We start from the raw sequence: 18,472 nt of genomic DNA, 5'->3' as shown, positions 1-18,472 counted from the left end.
GTTGCTGGAATACATCGGTTTATATTTTCATGACTTATGGGAAAATTCAGTATGCCTTTTGTGATAGAAAAATAGAGAGAGTACATTGCATCTTATCACCTCACCTGTTCAGCAAAATCTCTCTCCAGTGCATCAAAGTCTGTGTAGGTTTTATTCCCACCATATTTCTCATCACGAAGAATGACAAATTCTGAAACACAAGGCAAATATCACATGCGAGAGTTCAGCAACAGGTTAAATGAGGATTTGTGCTTAATCCATACACAGACGTACCTGACTTTAGGGGAAATAGGACATGTCTCACAAAGCTCAGGACTCCGTTGTTCTCTATATTCCCTGGCTCACAGAAAGCTTTCTTTAACTTTTTCTTCACATCTGAGGGAGTGTCCAGGAGATCAATCTTTGATTCCTGAGAAGTTCTGCAGTTAGTTGGGAGTAGCCATACACAGCGAAAGCATCAATGAACACAACAAAAACAGCACTAATTGGGAACATTCTGTACAGGGATCAGTATGAGATGCCGGCAGTCTGTATACAGACAGCAGCATCCCGGCTGCCAGTATGGGGCGGCGGGGTGTACGCAAAGCGTCCCCTTACAGGCTCGCCACAGGTTCTATTCCCACTCTATGGGCGTCGTGGACCGCCACGAGTGGGAATAGACCCTGTGCACCGGGATTCCGGCTGTCGGCATTGTCAGCTTTCGGGAGTCTGGTGTTGGTATCCTGACTGCTGAGATCCCGACAGCTGGCAAAATTACTGCATCCCTCTGTACATGCTGGTTAAAATTTCACCTTCTAATATTCATAAAGTTACATGCTAGCATTATATATCATAAGGACAGTTTATGTGAAACTAAATGCCTGCTCTCAGCAATCACATCCGCAACGCTACTTTCATCCTCTACACTAGCCACCGTTACCTCTTCAGATGAGCTCATCTTGACTCCAGTAAGTCCAGGAACCATAGGATTCATCAGATGAATGCGCTTCGTGTAACCCAGGGCAGGTAGGTACTGCATTGGAAAACATGAACAGTAACTACAACAATACAGGGCATCTCATCAACATTTGACAAGTATATGCTGGGGGAGTGCCACTCAAACTGACAGGTAAATGTATGAAGCACTGATAAGAGTGTAGAAGTGAGCCAGTGGAGAAGTTGCCCATGGCAACCACTCAGCATTGAAGTAACATTTATAATTTGCATACTATAAAATCAGAGAGAGCAGCTGATCGGTTGCCATGGGCACTTCTCCAGTGCCTCACTTCCTCACCCTTGTCACTGCTTCATACATTTACACCTGAGAATCTAATGAAGTGACAGCTATAGCACATAGAACGATCGAAGTGAGTAGTAGACAAGTACTCTTACTTTCAAACTTGCTTTGGTGTTTAAAAACACTCTTGCGTAACCTGCGTATTCTGGAATAGGTAGCACTCTTACCCTTTTCTGTCCATGATCATTCCTCAGAGTTCCTGATTGTGTCGTAGTGCAGCACTGGAGTTCCAACCATCTTCGCTGCGCTATTAGACTTTATTGAAAATGGAAATTTGGTAGAAAGAAAAACAGAATTTCCGTATTCAATAAAGTCTTATTAATAAGGGTATAACAGAGAACAAATTCTGCAACAGGAAGCTTCCTTGAAAAAGTGCCAGAGACACAAAACATGTTGGAACGCAGCCCCTGAGACACCGGACCTGCTGGCTGGCTGCTATGTCACTCCCGGTGTAGACTGCCTAGGACAACATAGGTAGACAAAGAAGTCCACCAATAGCACATGTTTACAATAAAAGTGGGCTTCCATTTACAGAAAATAGGATTGTAATTACCTACCGATAAAGCCTTTTCTCTTGTCCATAAGGGGTATTGGGAAAGACTTAGTATGATGGGTATAGACGGGGTCCAAAGGAACCAGTGCAATTGTCTTCACTGGGTGTGCTGCCCCCTCCCACAGGCAGTTTTAGGTAAAAACGTGCCCGAAGGAGAAAGGACATATACGAGAGAAGGAAATATGACAAAGAGTGGTGAGATTTATATACCAGCACACCAACAACATAAAACAACCTGCAACAGCTGGTAACAACAGCAGCTGAACATAAAAACCCAGCAATGGCTGGCAACAACAACAGCTGAACGGGTAACCACAGAAAAGAGAACCTGCAGAAAAGTCATCGCACTGAGGCAGGCGCCCAATATGAACTTCTGGTATCACAGCCAATTTCTTCTGGAAGAAAATTGAGAGAGCTGAAATCTGGACCTTAAGGGAACCCAGATGTAAGCCCTTATCCACATCAGCCTGCAGAAAACGTAAGAAATGTCCCAAGTGGAACTCTGCAGGAGGATACGTGCGTTCTTCGCACCAGGAGACATATCTTCTCCAGATATGATGATAATGTTTGGACGTCACAGGTTTCCAGGCCTGAACCATGGTAGCAATAACCTTTTTGGAAAGGCCCTTGTGAGCTAGGATGTTCCGGTCAACCTCCATGCCGTCAAACAAAGTCGCCGTAAGTCCGGGTAAACGAACGGTCCCTGTTGAAGAAGATCTCTTCTTAGTGGTAGAGGCCAAGGGTCTTCAACGGACATGTCCAGAAGATTCGCGTACCACGCCCTCCGAGGGCAATCAGAATTGCCTGGACTCCCTGATTTCTGATTCACTTGAGCACCCTTCGGAGCAATGGAATCCAGTAGATTGGAGGACTGCAGCCACCAAGGAGGGAAATCCTGGCCCGAGGCGACAGCTGTATCATCCGGTGCATCTGATGATGCGATCCGGACCAGTTGCTCAGGAGATCCAGCTGACAAGTTCTGGCATGGAACCTTCCATATTGGATCGCCTCGTACGAGGTGACCATCTTCCCCAACAATCTTAAGCAAAGATGGACAGACACTCGAGCAGGTCGGAGTACCATTCGGACCATCTCCTGAAGCGTTCTCGCCTTGTCCTCCGGCAGGAACACCTTCTGGGCCACAGTATCCAGCAACATCCCCAGGAACAGGAATCGCTGAGTCTGCTCCAGGTGGGATTTCTGCAAGTTGAGGATCCACCCATGGTGTGATAGAAGGTGGATAGTGCGGTCGATCTGGAGCAACAAGAGCTCCCTGGATCTTGCCTTGAGCAGAAGGTCGTCCAGGTAAGGGACAATATTGACTCCCTGGACCCGGAACTGGAATATCATCTCCGCCATCACCTTCGTCAACAACCTCGGAGCTGTGGACAGGTGGAAGGGCAGTACCTGGAATTGGTAATGATTGTCCAGTAGGGCAAACCGCAGGTACGCCTGATGAGGCGGCCATATCGGGATATGGAGGTAAGCATCCTTGATTTCCAAGGAGACCATGAATTCCTGTTCTACCAGGCATGCAATCACTACTCGCAATGATTCCATTTTGAACTTGAACACCTTCAAGTAAGGATTCAAGGACGGGTCTTACCGAACCGTCCGGTTTCAGTACCTCAAACAGGTTGGAGTAATAAACCTTGCCGCGTTGCAGTATTGGAACTGAAACAACGACATGGGACTGGACCAACTTTAGGATGGCCTGTTGCAACGTAACTTGCATATGCTCCAAAGCTGGTACACTTGATTTGAAAAATCGTTGGGGAGGAGTACTGTCGAACTCTAGCTTGCAGCCTTGAGAAACGAGATCTCTGACCCAGGTATCCTGGCAGGAAGCCTCCCAGACGCGGCTGAAGTGACGCAGTCTAGCTCCAACCTCGAGATCCCCTAGGGGAGGGTGGGCACAGTCATGCTGAAGCCTTAACGGAAGTAGAGCTGGTGGTCTGTTCCTGAGAGCTGGTGTTTGTGCAGGTTTTCTGTACTTGCCTCTAGTCGCATTGGAGGCACCTCTGGCCTTAGATCGAAATCTGTGAGGCCGAAAGGACTGGACAGATGGCCCCGGATAGGAGCGTCTCGCCGGCGGGAGGGGAGAAACGTGGATTTCCCAGCTGTAACTTTGGAAATCCAGGTATCCAATTCAACCCCAAAAACCTATTCCCCAGAAAAGGGGAGGGATTCCACACTACGTCTGGATTCTGCGTCCGCAATCCACTGACGAAACCACAAGGCCCTGCGCGCCGACACTGTTATGGCAGAAGTCCTAGCATTAATGTTCCCCATCTCCTTGAGTGATCACAGAGGACACGGGTAGTGTCCTGAATGTTTTTACGGTAAGGAGGGTCACCATAGTGACCAAGTACATATCCCCTGCGAGGCCCCCTGAATTTGAGTGGCCCAGGAATGAATGGCATGTGTCATCCAGCAACCCGCAATGACCAGCCTTCGTGATACACCTGCTGCCATGTAAATAGATTTGAGTGTAGATTCTATTTAACTATCCCCAGGATACTTTATGGTAAAGGAGCCCGAGGCAGGCATCACCACCTTTTTGAACAGTCGAGAGACTGAGACATCAATCCCTGAAGGTTCCTCACAAAATTTCCTACCTTCAGGAGCAAATGGGAAAGCGCGCAAAAAGATTCTGGACACTTGGGAATCTTTTGTCTGGATTTTTCCAGGCCAGCTTGAATAGGTCATCTAACTCTGCAGAATCAGGGAAAGTGACATTAGGTTTGTTTCGTACAAAGAAAAACGACTGCTGTGACATAGCGTCCTCTAGAGGGAGCTTTAACACGTCCAGTATAGCCAAAAATAAGAATTTACTCACCGGTAATTCTATTTCTCGTAGTCCGTAGTGGATGCTGGGAACTCCGTTAGTACCATGGGGAATAGCGGCTCCGCAGGAGTCTGGGCACAACTAAAAGAAAGCTTTTAGACTACCTGGTGTGCACTGGCTCCTCCCACTATGACCCTCCTCCAAGCCTCAGTTAGGATACTGTGCCCGGAAGAGCTGACACAATAAGGAAGGATTTTGAATCCCGGGTAAGACTTATACCAGCCACACCAATCACACCGTATAACTCGTGATACCATATCCAGTTAACAGTATGAAATTTAACTGAGCCTCTCAACAGATGGCTCATAACAATAACCCTTTTGTGAACAACAACTATGTACAAGTATTGCAGACAATCCGCACTTGGGACGGGCGCCCAGCATCCACTACGGACTACGAGAAATAGAATTACCGGTGAGTAAATTCTTATTTTCTCTGACGTCCTAGTGGATGCTGGGAACTCCGTAAGGACCATGGGGATTATACCAAAGCTCCCAAACGGGCGGGAGAGTGCGGATGACTCTGCAGCACCGAATGAGAGAACTCCAGGTCCTCCTCAGCCAGGGTATCAAATTTGTAGAATTTTGCAAACGTGTTTGCCCCTGACCAAGTAGCAGCTCGGCAAAGTTGTAAAGCCGAGACCCCTCGGGCAGCCGCCCAAGATGAGCCCACCTTCCTTGTAGAATGGGCTTTTACTGATTTAGGATGCGGCAGTCCAGCCGCAGAATGCGCCAGCTGAATTGTGCTACAAATCCAGCGAGCAATAGTCTGCTTAGAAGCAGGAGCACCCAGTTTGTTGGGTGCATACAGGATAAATAGCGAGTCAGTTTTCCTGACTCCAGTCGTCCTGGAAACATAAATTTTCAAGGCCCTGACTACGTCCAGTAACTTGGAATCCTCCAAGTCGCTAGTAGCCGCAGGCACTACAATAGGTTGGCTCAAGTGAAAAGCAGATACCACCTTAGGGAGAAACTGGGGACGAGTCCTCAATTCTGCCCTATCCATATGGAAAATCAGATAAGGACTTTTAAATGACAAAGCCGCCAATTCTGATACACGCCTGGCCGAAGCCAAGGCCAATAACATGACCACTTTCCACGTGAGATATTTTAGATCCACGGTCTTTAGTGGCTCAAACCAATGTGATTTTAGGAAATTCAACACCACGTTGAGATCCCAGGGTGCCACTGGAGGCACAAAGGGGGGCTGAATATGCAGCACTCCTTTTACAAATGTCTGAACTTCAGGTAGTGAAGCTAGTTCTTTTTGGAAAAAAATCGACAGAGCCGATATCTGTACCTTAATGGAGCCTAATTTTAGGCCCATAGTCACTCCTGCCTGTAGGAAGTGCAGAAATCGACCCAGCTGAAATTCCTCTGTTGGGGCCTTATTGGCCTCACACCAAGCAACATATTTTCGCCATATGCGGTGATAATGTTTTACAGTTACATCTTTCCTGGCTTTAATCAGCGTAGGAATGACATCCTCCGGAATGCCCTTTTCCTTTAGGATCTGGCGTTCAACCGCCATGCCGTCAAACGCAGCCGCGGTAAGTCTTGGAACAGACAGGGCCCCTGCTGCAGCAGGTCCTGTCTGAGCGGCAGAGGCCATGGGTCCTCTGAGATCATCTCTTGAAGTTCCGGGTACCAAGCTCTTCTTGGCCAATCCGGAACCACGAGTATTGTCCTTACTCCTCGTTTTCTTATTATTCTCAGTACCTTTGGTATGAGAGGCAGAGGAGGGAACACATAAACTGACTGGTACACCAACGGTGTCACTAGAGCGTCCACCGCTATCGCCTGAGGGTCCCTTGACCTGGCGCAATATCTCTCCAGTTTTTTGTTTAGGCGGGACGCCATCATGTCCACCTGTGGCCGTTCCCAACGATTTACAATCAGTGTGAAGACTTCTGGATGAAGTCCCCACTCTCCCGGGTGAAGGTCGTGCCTGCTGAGGAAGTCTGCTTCCCAGTTGTCCACTCCCGGAATGAACACTGCTGACAGTGCTAGCACGTGATTTTCCGCCCATCGGAGAATCCTTGTGGCTTCTGCCATTGCCGTCCTGCTTCTTGTGCCGCCCTGTCGGTTTACATGGGCGACCGCCGTGATGTTGTCTGACTGGATCAGTACCGGCTGGTTTTGAAGCAGGGGTTTTGCCTGACTTAGGGCATTGTAAATGGCCCTTAGTTCTAGAATATTTATGTGCAAGGAAGTCTCCTGACTCGACCATAGTCCTTGGAAGTTTCTTCCCTGTGTGACTGCCCCCCAGCCTCGAAGGCTGGCATCCGTGGTCACCAGGACCCAGTCCTGTATGCCGAATCTGCGGCCCTCTAGGAGATGAGCACTCTGCAGCCACCACAACAGAGACACCCTGGTTCTTGGAGACAGGGTTATTAGCCGATGCAACTGAAGATGCGATCCGGACCATTGGTCCAACAGGTCCCAATGAAAGATTCTGGCATGGAACCTGCCGAAAGGAATTGCTTCGTAAGAAGCCACCATCTTTCCCAGGACTCGCGTGCAGTGATGCACCGACACCTGTTTTGGTTTCAGGAGGTCTTTGACTAGAGATGACAGCTCCTGGGCTTTCTCCTCCGGGAGAAACACTTTTTTCTGGACTGTGTCCAAAATCATTCCCAGGAACAGTAGACGTGTCGTCGGAACCAGCTGTGACTTTGGAATATTCAGAATCCAACCGTGCTAGTGTAGCACCTCCTGAGATAGTGCTACTCCTACAAACAACTGCTCCCTGGATCTCGCCTTTATTAGGAGATCGTCCAAGTACGGGATAATTAAAACTCCCTTTTTTCGAAGGAGTATCATCATTTCCGCCATTACCTTGGTAAACACCCTCGGTGCCGTGGACAGTCCAAACGGCAGCGTCTGGAATTGGTAATGGCAATTTTGTACCGCAAATCTGAGGTACTCCTGGTGAGGATGATAAATGGGGACATGCAGGTAAGCATCCTTGATGTCCAAGGATACCATGTAATCCCCCTCGTCCAGGCTTGCAATAACCGCCCTGAGCGATTCCATCTTGAACTTGAACTTTTTTATGTATGTGTTCAAGGATTTCAAATTTAAAATGGGTCTCACCGAACCGTCCGGTTTCGGTACCACAAACAGTGTGGAATAGTAACCCCGTCCTTGTTGAAGTAGGGACACCTTGACTATCACCTGCTGGGAATACAGCTTGTGAATTGCCTCTAGCACAGCCTCCCTGCCTGAGGGAGTCGTTGGCAAGGCAGATTTGAGGAAACGGCGGGGGGGAGACTCCTCGAATTCCAGTTTGTACCCCTGAGATACTACTTGCAAGATCCAGGGATCCACCTGTGAGCGAGCCCACTGATCGCTGAAATTTTTGAGGCGGCCCCCCACCGTACCTGGCTCCGCCTGTGGAGCCCCACCGTCATGCGGCGGACTTGGAAGAAGCGGGGGAGGACTTTTGCTCCTGGGAACCTGCTGTTTGTTGCAGCCTTTTTCCCCTACCTCTGCCTCTGGACAGAAAGGACCCGCCTTTTCCTCGCCTGTTTCTCTGGGTCCAAAAGGACAGTACTTGATAAAACGGCGCTTTTTTAGGCTGTGAGGGAACCTGGGGTAAAAATGCTGATTTCCCAGTTGTCGCTGTGGAAACTAGGTCTGAGAGACCATCCCCGAATAACTCCTCACCCTTATAAGGCAAAACTTCCATGTGCCTTTTGGAATCTGCATCCCCTGTCCACTGCCGAGTCCATAAGCCTCTCCTAGCAGAAATGGACAATGCACTTATTTTAGATGCCAGCCAGCAGATCTCCCTCTGTGCATCTCTCATGTATAAGACGGAGTCTTTTATATGCTCTATGGTTAGGAGAATAGTGTCCCTGTCTAGGGTGTTAATATTTTCTGACAGGGAATCTGACCATGCAGCGGCAGCACTGCACATCCATGCTGACGCAATAGCTGGTCTAAGTATAATGCCTGAGTGTGTATATACAGACTTCAGGATCGCCTCCTGCTTTCTATCCGCAGGCTCCTTTAGGGCGGCCGTATCCGGAGACAGTAGTGCCACCTTTTTAGACAAACGTGTGAGCGCTTTATCCACCCTAGGAGGTGTTTCCCAACGTGCCCTATCCTCTGGCGGGAAAGGGAACGCCATTAGTAATTTTTTAGGGATTACCAATCTTTTATCGGGGAAAGCCCACGCTTCTTCACACACTTCATTTAATTCTTCAGATGGGGGAAAAACTACGGGTAGTTTTTTCTCCCCAAACATAATACCCTTTTTAGTGGTACTTGGGTTTATATCCGAAATGTGTAATACCTCCTTCATTGCCTCAATCATGCAACGAATGGCCCTAGTGGACATTAGATTTGACTCATCGTCGTCGACACTGGTATCAGTATCCGTGTCAACATATCTGCGTCTGCCATCTGAGGTAGCGGGCGTTTTAGAGCCCCTGATGGCCTTTGAGACACCTGGGCAGGCACGAGCTGAGAAGCCGGCTGTCCCGCATTGGGCATGTCGTCAAATTTTTTGTGTAAGGAGTCGACACTTGCACGTAATTCCTTCCATAAAACCATCCACTCAGGTGTCTGCCCCGCAGGGGGTGACATCACTTCTATAGGCATCTGCTCCGCCTCCACATAATTTTCCTCATCAAACATGTCGACACAGCCGTACCGACACACCACACACACACCGGGAATGCTCTAACAGAGGACAGGACCCCACAGAAGCCCTTTGGGGAGACAGAGATAGAGTATGCCAGCACACACCAGAGCGCTATATAATGCAGGGACTAACTGAATTATGTCCCCTATAGCTGCTATAATATTTACTGCGCCTAAATTTAGTGCCCCCCCCTCTCTTTTTTACCCTTTTCTGTAGTGTAGACTGCAGGGGAGAGCCAGGGAGCTTCCTTCCAGCGGAACTGTGAGGGAGAAATGGCGCCAGTGTGCTGAGGGAGATAGCTCCGCCCCTTTTTCGCTGACTTTTCTCCCGCTTTTTTAAGGATTCTGGCAGGGGTAATCATCACATATAGCCTCTGGGGCTATATATTGTGATTGTTTTGCCAGCCAAGGTGTTTTTATTGCTGCTCAGGGCGCCCCCCCCCCCCCCAGCACCCTCAGTGACCGGAGTGTGAAGTGTGTATGAGGAGCAATGGCGCACAGCTGCAGTGCTGTGCGCTACCTTGGTGAAGACAGAAGTCTTCATGCCGCCGATTTTCCGGACTTCTTCTTGCTTCTGGCTCTGTAAGGGGGACGGCGGCGCGGCTCCGGGACCGAACACCAAGGCCAGTTCCATGCGGTCGATCCCTCTGGAGCTAATGGTGTCCAGTAGCCTAAGAAGCCCAAGCTAGCTGCAAGCAGGTAGGTTCGCTTCTTCTCCCCTTAGTCCCTCGTTGCAGTGAGCCTGTTGCCAGCAGGTCTCACTGTAAAATAAAAAACCTAAATTATACTTTCTTTCTAAGAGCTCAGGAGAGCCCCTAGTGTGCATCCAGCTCGGCCGGGCACAAAAATCTAACTGAGGCTTGGAGGAGGGTCATAGTGGGAGGAGCCAGTGCACACCAGGTAGTCTAAAAGCTTTCTTTTAGTTGTGCCCAGACTCCTGCGGAGCCGCTATTCCCCATGGTCCTTACGGAGTTCCCAGCATCCACTAGGACGTCAGAGAAATTAGGGGTTAAATACCCTGAGCAGAATCAAGATCCCCACTAGCGGGGTCCTAGTCCTCCCCATTCTCCTGTACATCGTCATCTGTGTCAGACAGTAGAGCAAGTAAACCACGCTTTTGTGGTCCTGCCTGGGAAGAGGGGTGGGGGGGGGCTGTGTATCTGCCCTAACAGCTAAATCTGCAACAGCCTGTTGTAGTAGCTGAGTTTTCTGTACATTAGCAGTGAGCTGGGATGACATATCAGGCATCATACTTTTAAGAGACCCTAACCAGTGGGGCTCTGAACACTCTCCCCCAGCCTCTTCACTGAGTTGTGAAGGATGGCTGCATTTTTCACATGAAACAGAATCAGTAGATAATGGAGAGAATCTGGTGTAACATACACTGCACAATTTGTGTTTACCCATGTTTCACAGTAAGCACAATAACATACACATACACCCAGACAGTGATATTGCAAGCCTGCCCTACTGTATGTGAAAGGAGACAGATAGAGAGAAGGACACCAGCACACCCTTAGCTGTACAGCCCCAGTGAGGCTGTCAGCTAACTATATACAGTAAACACTAACAAATTCTGTCCTGTAGCGGACCCAGATAGTGTACAATAGCGGCTCTCCCCCTTTGCTACACCCTGTACCAGATATCCAGCGTGGCTGAGGAGTCTGGAAGCGCTGTGTGGGCTGCAGTAAGCAGAGTAAGGTGCCAAAATGCCTCTGGTCCTGCTCTGAGGCAGCTCCACACCCTCCAATGGCGTCGGAGCTACAGTGATATATTATATTATACTGGCAAAGTCTCCTTGCAGCTTAAAAACATCACAACCAGTGCTAGTCTAAGCGGTTTTGTGCCAGTCTACACGGGGGACCTTAGCGGGACCTCCGCCACAAGGGTCCCGCACGCCACGTCCGTGGTCAGCAGCACAGTGAACTGGGGGGGGGACCCCCCTAGCGGGGCCCCTGGTTTATACACACCACCGATGTCACCTTCAGACAGCGTTAGGGGTGTGCAGCGTGCTGCGGCTGTGACAGCCAAGGCAAAGTGGCCCACTGAACAACAACCCCTCAGGACGGCGGTCCTGCAGCGGGGGAAGCGGCTCAGCACCTCATAAGGCCGGTGACCGCCTCCCCTCCCACTCAACGCCCACGGTGCAGGTATGCTGTTGCCCAAACAGCATACTGAAAATAACAAACATGAAAAAGAAATTGAAGAAAACTCTCTGGAGCTCAGAGATGCGCATCCTCTCTTGAGGGCTCTTTTTTCTAAACTGCCTGTGGGAGGGGGCATAGAGGGGAGGAGCCAGCACACCCAGTGAAGAAAACTTAAATTGCACTGGCTCCTTTGGACCCCGTCTATACCCATCGTACTAAGTCTTCCCCAATATCCCTTATGGATGCTAGAGAAAATACTATTACAGTTCTAGAATAGTAAAGTGATCTTTTGAGTGAAGTTCCTGTAGGTGGCGCTATAACAATATATTCCCCATCACCATATTTTTATTGTAATTACTGGTGTTTTGGCTCTTAGGTAAACATAACGAGATTTATGGTAAGAACTTACCTTTGTTAAATCTCTTTCTGCGATGTACACTGGGCTCCACAAGGATTGGACAATGGAGTGTAGAGTAGGATCTTAATCCGAGGCACCAACAGGCTCAAAGCTTTGACTGTTCCCAGAATGCACAGCGCCGCCTCCTCTATAACCCCACCTCCCTGCACAGGAGCTCAGTTTTTAGTTAACCAGCCCAATGCAGTAGCAGGAAAAGAGACGACAACGGTTAGTAGCCACATACACCACACTCTCACGACAAGAGAAGTGTCAGCGGCTAATGCCATACCAACCCAAAGAAGCTAAGTGCGTCAGGGTGGGCGCCTTGTGGAGCCCAGTGTACCTCGCAGAAAGAGATTTAACAAAGGTAAGTTCTTACCATAAATCTGGTTTTCTGCTGTGGGGTACACTGGGCTCCACAAGGATTGGACAATGGGGATGTCCTAAAGCAGTTCCTTATGGGAGGGGACGCACTGTAGCGGGCACAAGAACCCGGCGTCCAAAGGAAGCATCCTGGGAAGCGGCAGTACCGAAGGCATAGAACCTTATGAACGTGTTCCCGGACGACCACGTAGCCGCCTTGCACAACAGAGTAGAATGGGCCGTAATGTGAGCAGGACCTGACAGACCAGCCTTCACATAAGCATGTGCAATCACCATTCTAATCCATCCGGCCAGGGTCTGCTTGTGAGCAGGCCAGCCACGTTTGTGAAATCCAAAAAAAACAAAGAATCAGATTTTTGAATAGAAGCAGTACTCTTCACGTAGATACGGAGTGCCCGTACCACATCCAAAGACCACTCTTTGGGAGACCAATCAGGAGAGACAAAGGCCGGAACCACAATCTCCTGATTAAGGTGGAACGCAGAAATCACCTTAGGTAAATATCCGGGAAGAGTCCTAAGAACCGCCCGGTCACTGTGAAAAATCAGATATGGGGAACTACAAGACAAGGCACCCAGATCCGACACTTTTCTAGCAGAGGCAATAGCCAGCAAGAACACCACCTTAAGGGAAAGCCACTTAAGGTCAGCTGAACCAAGGGGTTCAAACGGAGGCTCTTGTAACGCCTCCAAAACCACCGACAAGTCCCAAGGAGCCACAGGCGGGACATAGGGAGGTTGGATACGCAACACACCCTGAGTGAAAGTATGATCATCAGGTAAAGTCGCAATTTATCTCTGAAACCACACCGACAAGGCAGAAATATGAACCTTGAGGGAGGCCAAACGCAGGCCTAAATATAGGCCCTGCTGCAGAAAAGCCGAAAGTTTAGCTGTACTAAACTTGGAAGCGTCATAATTGTTAGATGCGCACCAAAGTAGGAATGCCAGACATTCTGCCGTGCAGAAGCCGGTTTCCGGGCCCGCAACATAGTTTTAATGACCTCTTCAGAAAAACCCTTAGCCCTCAAGACGGAAGCTTCAAGAGACAGCCGGGCTAGGTCCTGGTAGACACAGGGGCCCTGAACGAGGAGGTCTGGGCGTTGTGGAAGTAGAATTGGACGCTCTGGACGATAGGCCCCCTCCCCTTAGAAAGTAAGCTTTCACGAGTAGGGCCCTCTTCCCTCATGTGCTTATCCTTTTCTTACTTTAATAATCCTCAACTGCCCAAATCACGCAGTTTTTTGGCCACCTGGAACTCATCTCTGTCATTTACTGGTGTAGTTATGCTTAGTTACCCTGTACTTGTCCTAAATTGTCTTCAACTGTAAGTCACTGTTTTCCTGTTTTGATTATGTGCATTTGTACTCTGTAATTGGGCGCTGCGGAACCCTTGTGGCGCCATATAAATAAAGGATAATAATAATAATAAGATTTTACTTACCGGTAAATCTATTTCTCGTAGTCCGTAGTGGATGCTGGGGACTCCGTAAGGACCATGGGGAATAGACGGGCTCCGCAGGAGACATGGGCACTTTAAGAAAGAATTATATTCTGGTGTGCTCTGGCTCCTCCCTCTATGTCCCTCCTCCAGACCTCAGTTAGAGAAACTGTGCCCGGACGAGCCGACAGTACAAGGAAAGGATTTTGATAATCCAGGGCAAGATACATACCAGCCACACCAATCACACCGTATAACTTGTGATAACCTTACCCAGTTAACAGTATGAACAACAACAGAGCATCAGTTCAACCCTGATGCAACTATAACATAACCCTTATTTAAGCAATAACTATATACAAGCATTGCAGAAGAAGTCCGCACTTGGGACGGGCGCCCAGCATCCACTACGGATTACGAGAAATAGATTTACCGGTAAGTAAAATCTTATTTTCTCTAACGTCCTAGTGGATGCTGGGGACTCCGTAAGGACCATGGGGATTATACCAAAGCTCCCAAACGGGCGGGAGAGTGCGGATGACTCTGCAGCACCGATTGAGCAAACACAAGGTCCTCCTCAGCCAAGGTATCAAACTTGTAGAACTTTGCAAAAGTGTTTGAACCTGACCAAGTAGCCGCTCGGCAAAGCTGTAATGCAGAGACCCCTCGGGCAGCCGCCCAAGAAGAGCCCACCTTCCTAGTGGAATGGGCCTTAACTGATTTTGGCAGCGGCAATCCAGCCGCAGAATGAGCCTGCTGAATCGTGTTACAGATCCAGCGAGCAATAGTTTGCTTTGAAGCAGGAGCACCCAGCTTGTTGGATGCATACAGGATAAACAGCGACTCAGTTTTCCTGACCCTAGCCGTTCTGGCTACATAAACCTTCAAAGCCCTGACCACATCAAGCAACTCGGAATCCTCCAAGTCACGAGTAGCCACAGGCACCACAATAGGTTGGTTCATATGAAAGGATAACACCACTTTTGGCAGAAATTGTGGACGGGTCCGCAATTCTGCTCTATCCATATGGAAAACCAGATAGGGGCTTTTATGTGACAAAGCCGCTAATTCTGACACACGCCTAGCCGAAGCCAAGGCCAATAGCATGACCACCTCCCACGTGAGATATTTTAACTCCACGGTTTTAAGTGGTTCAAACCAGTGTGATTTCAGGAAACTCAACGCCACGTTAAGATCCCAAGGTGCCACTGGAGGCACAAAAATAAGATTTTACTTACCGATAAATCTATTTCTCGTAGTCCGTAGTGGATGCTGGGACTCCGTAAGGACCATGGGGAATAGCGGCTCCGCAGGAGACAGGGCACAATACTAAAAAGCTTTAGGATCAGGTGGTGTGTACTGGCTCCTCCCCCTATGACCCTCCTCCAAGCCTCAGTTAGGATACTGTGCCCGGACGAGCGTGCATAATAAGGAAGGATATTGAATCCCGGGTAAGACTCATACCAGCCACACCAATCACACCGTACAACCTGTGATCTGAACCCAGTTAACAGTATGATAACAACGAAGGAGCCTCTGAAAAGATGGCTCCCAACAAGAATAACTCAATTTTTGTAACAATAACTATGTACAAGTATTGCAGACAATCCGCACTTGGGATGGGCGCCCAGCATCCACTACGGACTACGAGAAATAGATTTATCGGTAAGTAAAATCTTATTTTCTCTGACGTCCTAGTGGATGCTGGGACTCCGTAAGGACCATGGGGATTATACCAAAGCTCCCAAACGGGCGGGAGAGTGCGGATGACCCTGCAGCACCGAATGAGAGAACTCCATGTCCTCCTCAGCCAGGGTATCAAATTTGTAGAATTTAGCAAACGTGTTTGCCCCTGACCAAGTAACTGCTCGGCAAAGTTATAAAGCCGAGACCCCTCGGGCAGTCGCCCAAGATGAGCCCACTTCCTTGTGGAATGGGCTTTTACAGATTTTGGCTGTGGCAGGCCTGCCACAGAATGTGTAAACTGAATTGTATTACAAATCCAGCGAACAATCGTCTGCTTAGAAGCAGGAGCACCCATCTTGTTGGGTGCATACAGGCTAAACAGCGAGTCAGATTTCCTGACTCCAGCCGTCCTGGAACATATATTTTCAGGGTCCTGACAACGTCAAGTAACTTGGAGTCCTCCAAGTCCCTAGTAACCGCAGGTACCACAATAGGTTGGTTCATGTGAAACACAGAAAACACCTTAAGGAGAAATTGAGGACGAGTCCTCAATTCTGCCCTGTCAGAATTAAAAATTAAGTAAGGGCTTTTATATGATAAAGCCGCCAATTCTGACACTCGCCTGGCTGAAGCCAGGGCTAATAAAATATCTCACATGGAAGGTGACGATGCTAAGTCCACAGTGGTGAGTGGTTCAAACCAATGTGACTTTAGGAAACTCAAAACAACCTTGAGATCCCAAGGTGCCACTGGGGGCACAAAAGGAGGCTGTATATGCAGTACCCCTTTTACAAACGTCTGAACTTCAGGCACTAAAGCCAGTTCTTTCTGGAAGAAATTCGACAGTGCCGAAATTTGAACCTTAATGGACCCTAATTTTAGGCCCATAGACAGTCCTGTTTTCAGGAAATGTAGGAAACGACCCAGTTGGAATTCCTCTGTAGGGGCCTTCTTGGCCTCACACCACGCAACATATTTTCGCCAAATGCGGTGAAAATGTTTTGCGGTTACATCCTTCCTGGCATTGACCAGGGTAGGGATGACTTCATCTGGAATGCCCTTTCCGGCGTTCAACCGCCATGCCATCAAACGCAGCCGCGGTAAGTCTTGGAACAGACAAGGCCCCTGCTGGAGCAGGTCCTTTCTTAGAGGTAGAGGCCACGGGTCTTCCGTGAGCATCTCTTGAAGTTCCGGGTACCAAGTCCTTCTTGGCCAATCCGGAACCACGAGTATCGTTCTTACTCCTCTCCTTCTTATGATTCTCAGAACTTTTGGTATGAGAGGCATAGGAGGGAACACATACCCTGACTGGTACACCCACAGTGTTACCAGAGCGTCCACCGCTATTGCCTGAGGGTCCCTTGACCTGGCGCAATATCTGTCTAGTTTTTTGTTCAGGCGGGACGCCATCATGTCCACCTTTGGTTTTTCCCAATGGTTTACAATCATGTGGAAGACTTCTGGATGAAGTCCCCACTCTCCCGGGTGGAGGTCATGCCTGCTGAGGAAGTCTGCTTCCCAGTATTCCACTCCCGGAATGAACACTGCTGAGAGTGTTATCACATGATTTTTCGCCCAGCGAAGAATCCTTGCAGTTTCTGCCATTTCCCTCCTGCTTCTTGTGCCGCCCTGTCTGTTTACGTGGGCGACTGCCGTGATGTTGTCCCACTGGATCAATACCGGCTGACCTTGAAGCAGAGGTCTTGCTAAGCTTAGAGCCTTGTAAATTGCCCTTAGCTCCAGTATATTTATGTGGAGAGAAGTCTCCAGACTTGATCACACTCCCTGGAAATTTTATTTCCTTGTGTGACTGCTCCCCAGCCACTCAGGCTGGCATCCGTGGTCACCAGGACCCAGTCCTGAATGCCGAATCTGCGGCCCTTTCATAGATGAGCACTCTGCAGCCACCGCAGAAGAAACACCCTTGTCCTTGGAGACAGGGTTATCCGCTGATGCATCTGAAGATGCGATCCGGACCATTTTTCCAGCAGATCCCACTGAAAGGTTCTTGCGTGAAATCTACCGAATGGGATCGCTTTGTAAGAAACCACCATTTTTCACAGGACCCTTGTGCAATGATGCACTGATACTCTTCCTGGTTTTAGGAGGTTCCTGACTAGCTCGGATAACTCCCTGGCTTTCTTCTCCGGGAGAAAACATCCTTTTCTGGACTGTGTCCAGAATCATCCCTAGGAACAGTAGACGTGTCGTCGGAAAAAGCTGCGATTTTGGAATATTTAGAATCCACTCGTGCTGTCGTAGAACTACTTGAGATAGTGCTACTCCGACCTCCAACTGTTCTCTGGACCTTGCCCTTATCAGGAAAGCGTCCATATTTCTTTTAAGAAGAATCCTCATTTCGGCCATTACCTTGGTAAAGACCCGGGGTGCCGTGGACAATCCAAACGGCAGCGTCTGAACTGATAGTGACAGTTCTGTACCACGAACCTGAGATACCCTTGGTGAGAAGGGCAAATTTGGACATGTAGGTAAGCGTCCCTGATATCCAGTGACACCATATCGTCCCCTTCTTCCTGGTTCGCTATCACTGCTCTGAGTGACTCCATCTTGATTTGAACCCTTGTATGTAAGTGTTCAAATATTTCAGATCTCACCGAGCCGTCTGGCTTCAGTACCACAATATAGTGTGGAATAATACCCCTTCCCTTGTTGTAGGAGGGGTACTTTGATTATCACCTGCTGGGAATACAGCCTGTGAATTGTTTCCAATACTGCCTCCCTGTCGGAGGGAGACGTTGGTAAAGCAGACTTCAGGAACTTGTGAGGGGAAGACGTCTCGAATTTCCAATGTACACCTGGGATACTACTTGTAGGATCCAGGAGTCCACTTGCGAGTGAGCCCACTGCGTGTTGAAACTCTTGAGATGACCCCCCACCGCACCTGAGTCCGCTTGTACGGCCCCAGCTTCATGCTGCGGACTTGGCAGAAGCTGTGGAGGGCTTCTGTTCCTGGGAATGGGCTGCCTGCTGCAGTCTTCTTCCCTTTCCTCTACCCCTGGGCAGATATGACTGGCCTTTTGCCCGCCTGCCCTTATGGGGGCGAAAGGACTGAGACTGAAAAGACTGTGTCC

General features: G+C 49.0%; 1 protein-coding gene across 2 annotated transcripts in view; it reads right to left on the bottom strand.

Moving 5' to 3' along the window:
- YARS1 (tyrosyl-tRNA synthetase 1) overlaps positions 1–18,472 on the bottom strand; it is a 160,796-nt gene that overhangs the window by 35,216 nt on the left and 107,108 nt on the right. For both annotated transcript variants that reach the window (XM_063954133.1, XM_063954138.1), the window contains exons 7-9: positions 920–1,012; positions 274–409; positions 105–190 (exon numbers count right to left, since the gene is read on the bottom strand). In XM_063954133.1, the coding sequence (XP_063810203.1) occupies positions 105–190; positions 274–409; positions 920–1,012 (315 nt within the window). The remainder of the gene's footprint in view (positions 1–104; positions 191–273; positions 410–919; positions 1,013–18,472) is intronic.

Source organism: Pseudophryne corroboree, chromosome 2 (genome assembly GCF_028390025.1).
Source record: "Pseudophryne corroboree isolate aPseCor3 chromosome 2, aPseCor3.hap2, whole genome shotgun sequence".
NCBI classification, from domain to species: Eukaryota; Metazoa; Chordata; class Amphibia; order Anura; family Myobatrachidae; genus Pseudophryne; species Pseudophryne corroboree.
The sequence above is the reverse complement of the archived record's forward strand: the minus strand, read 5'-3'. Positions and strand labels throughout refer to the sequence as shown.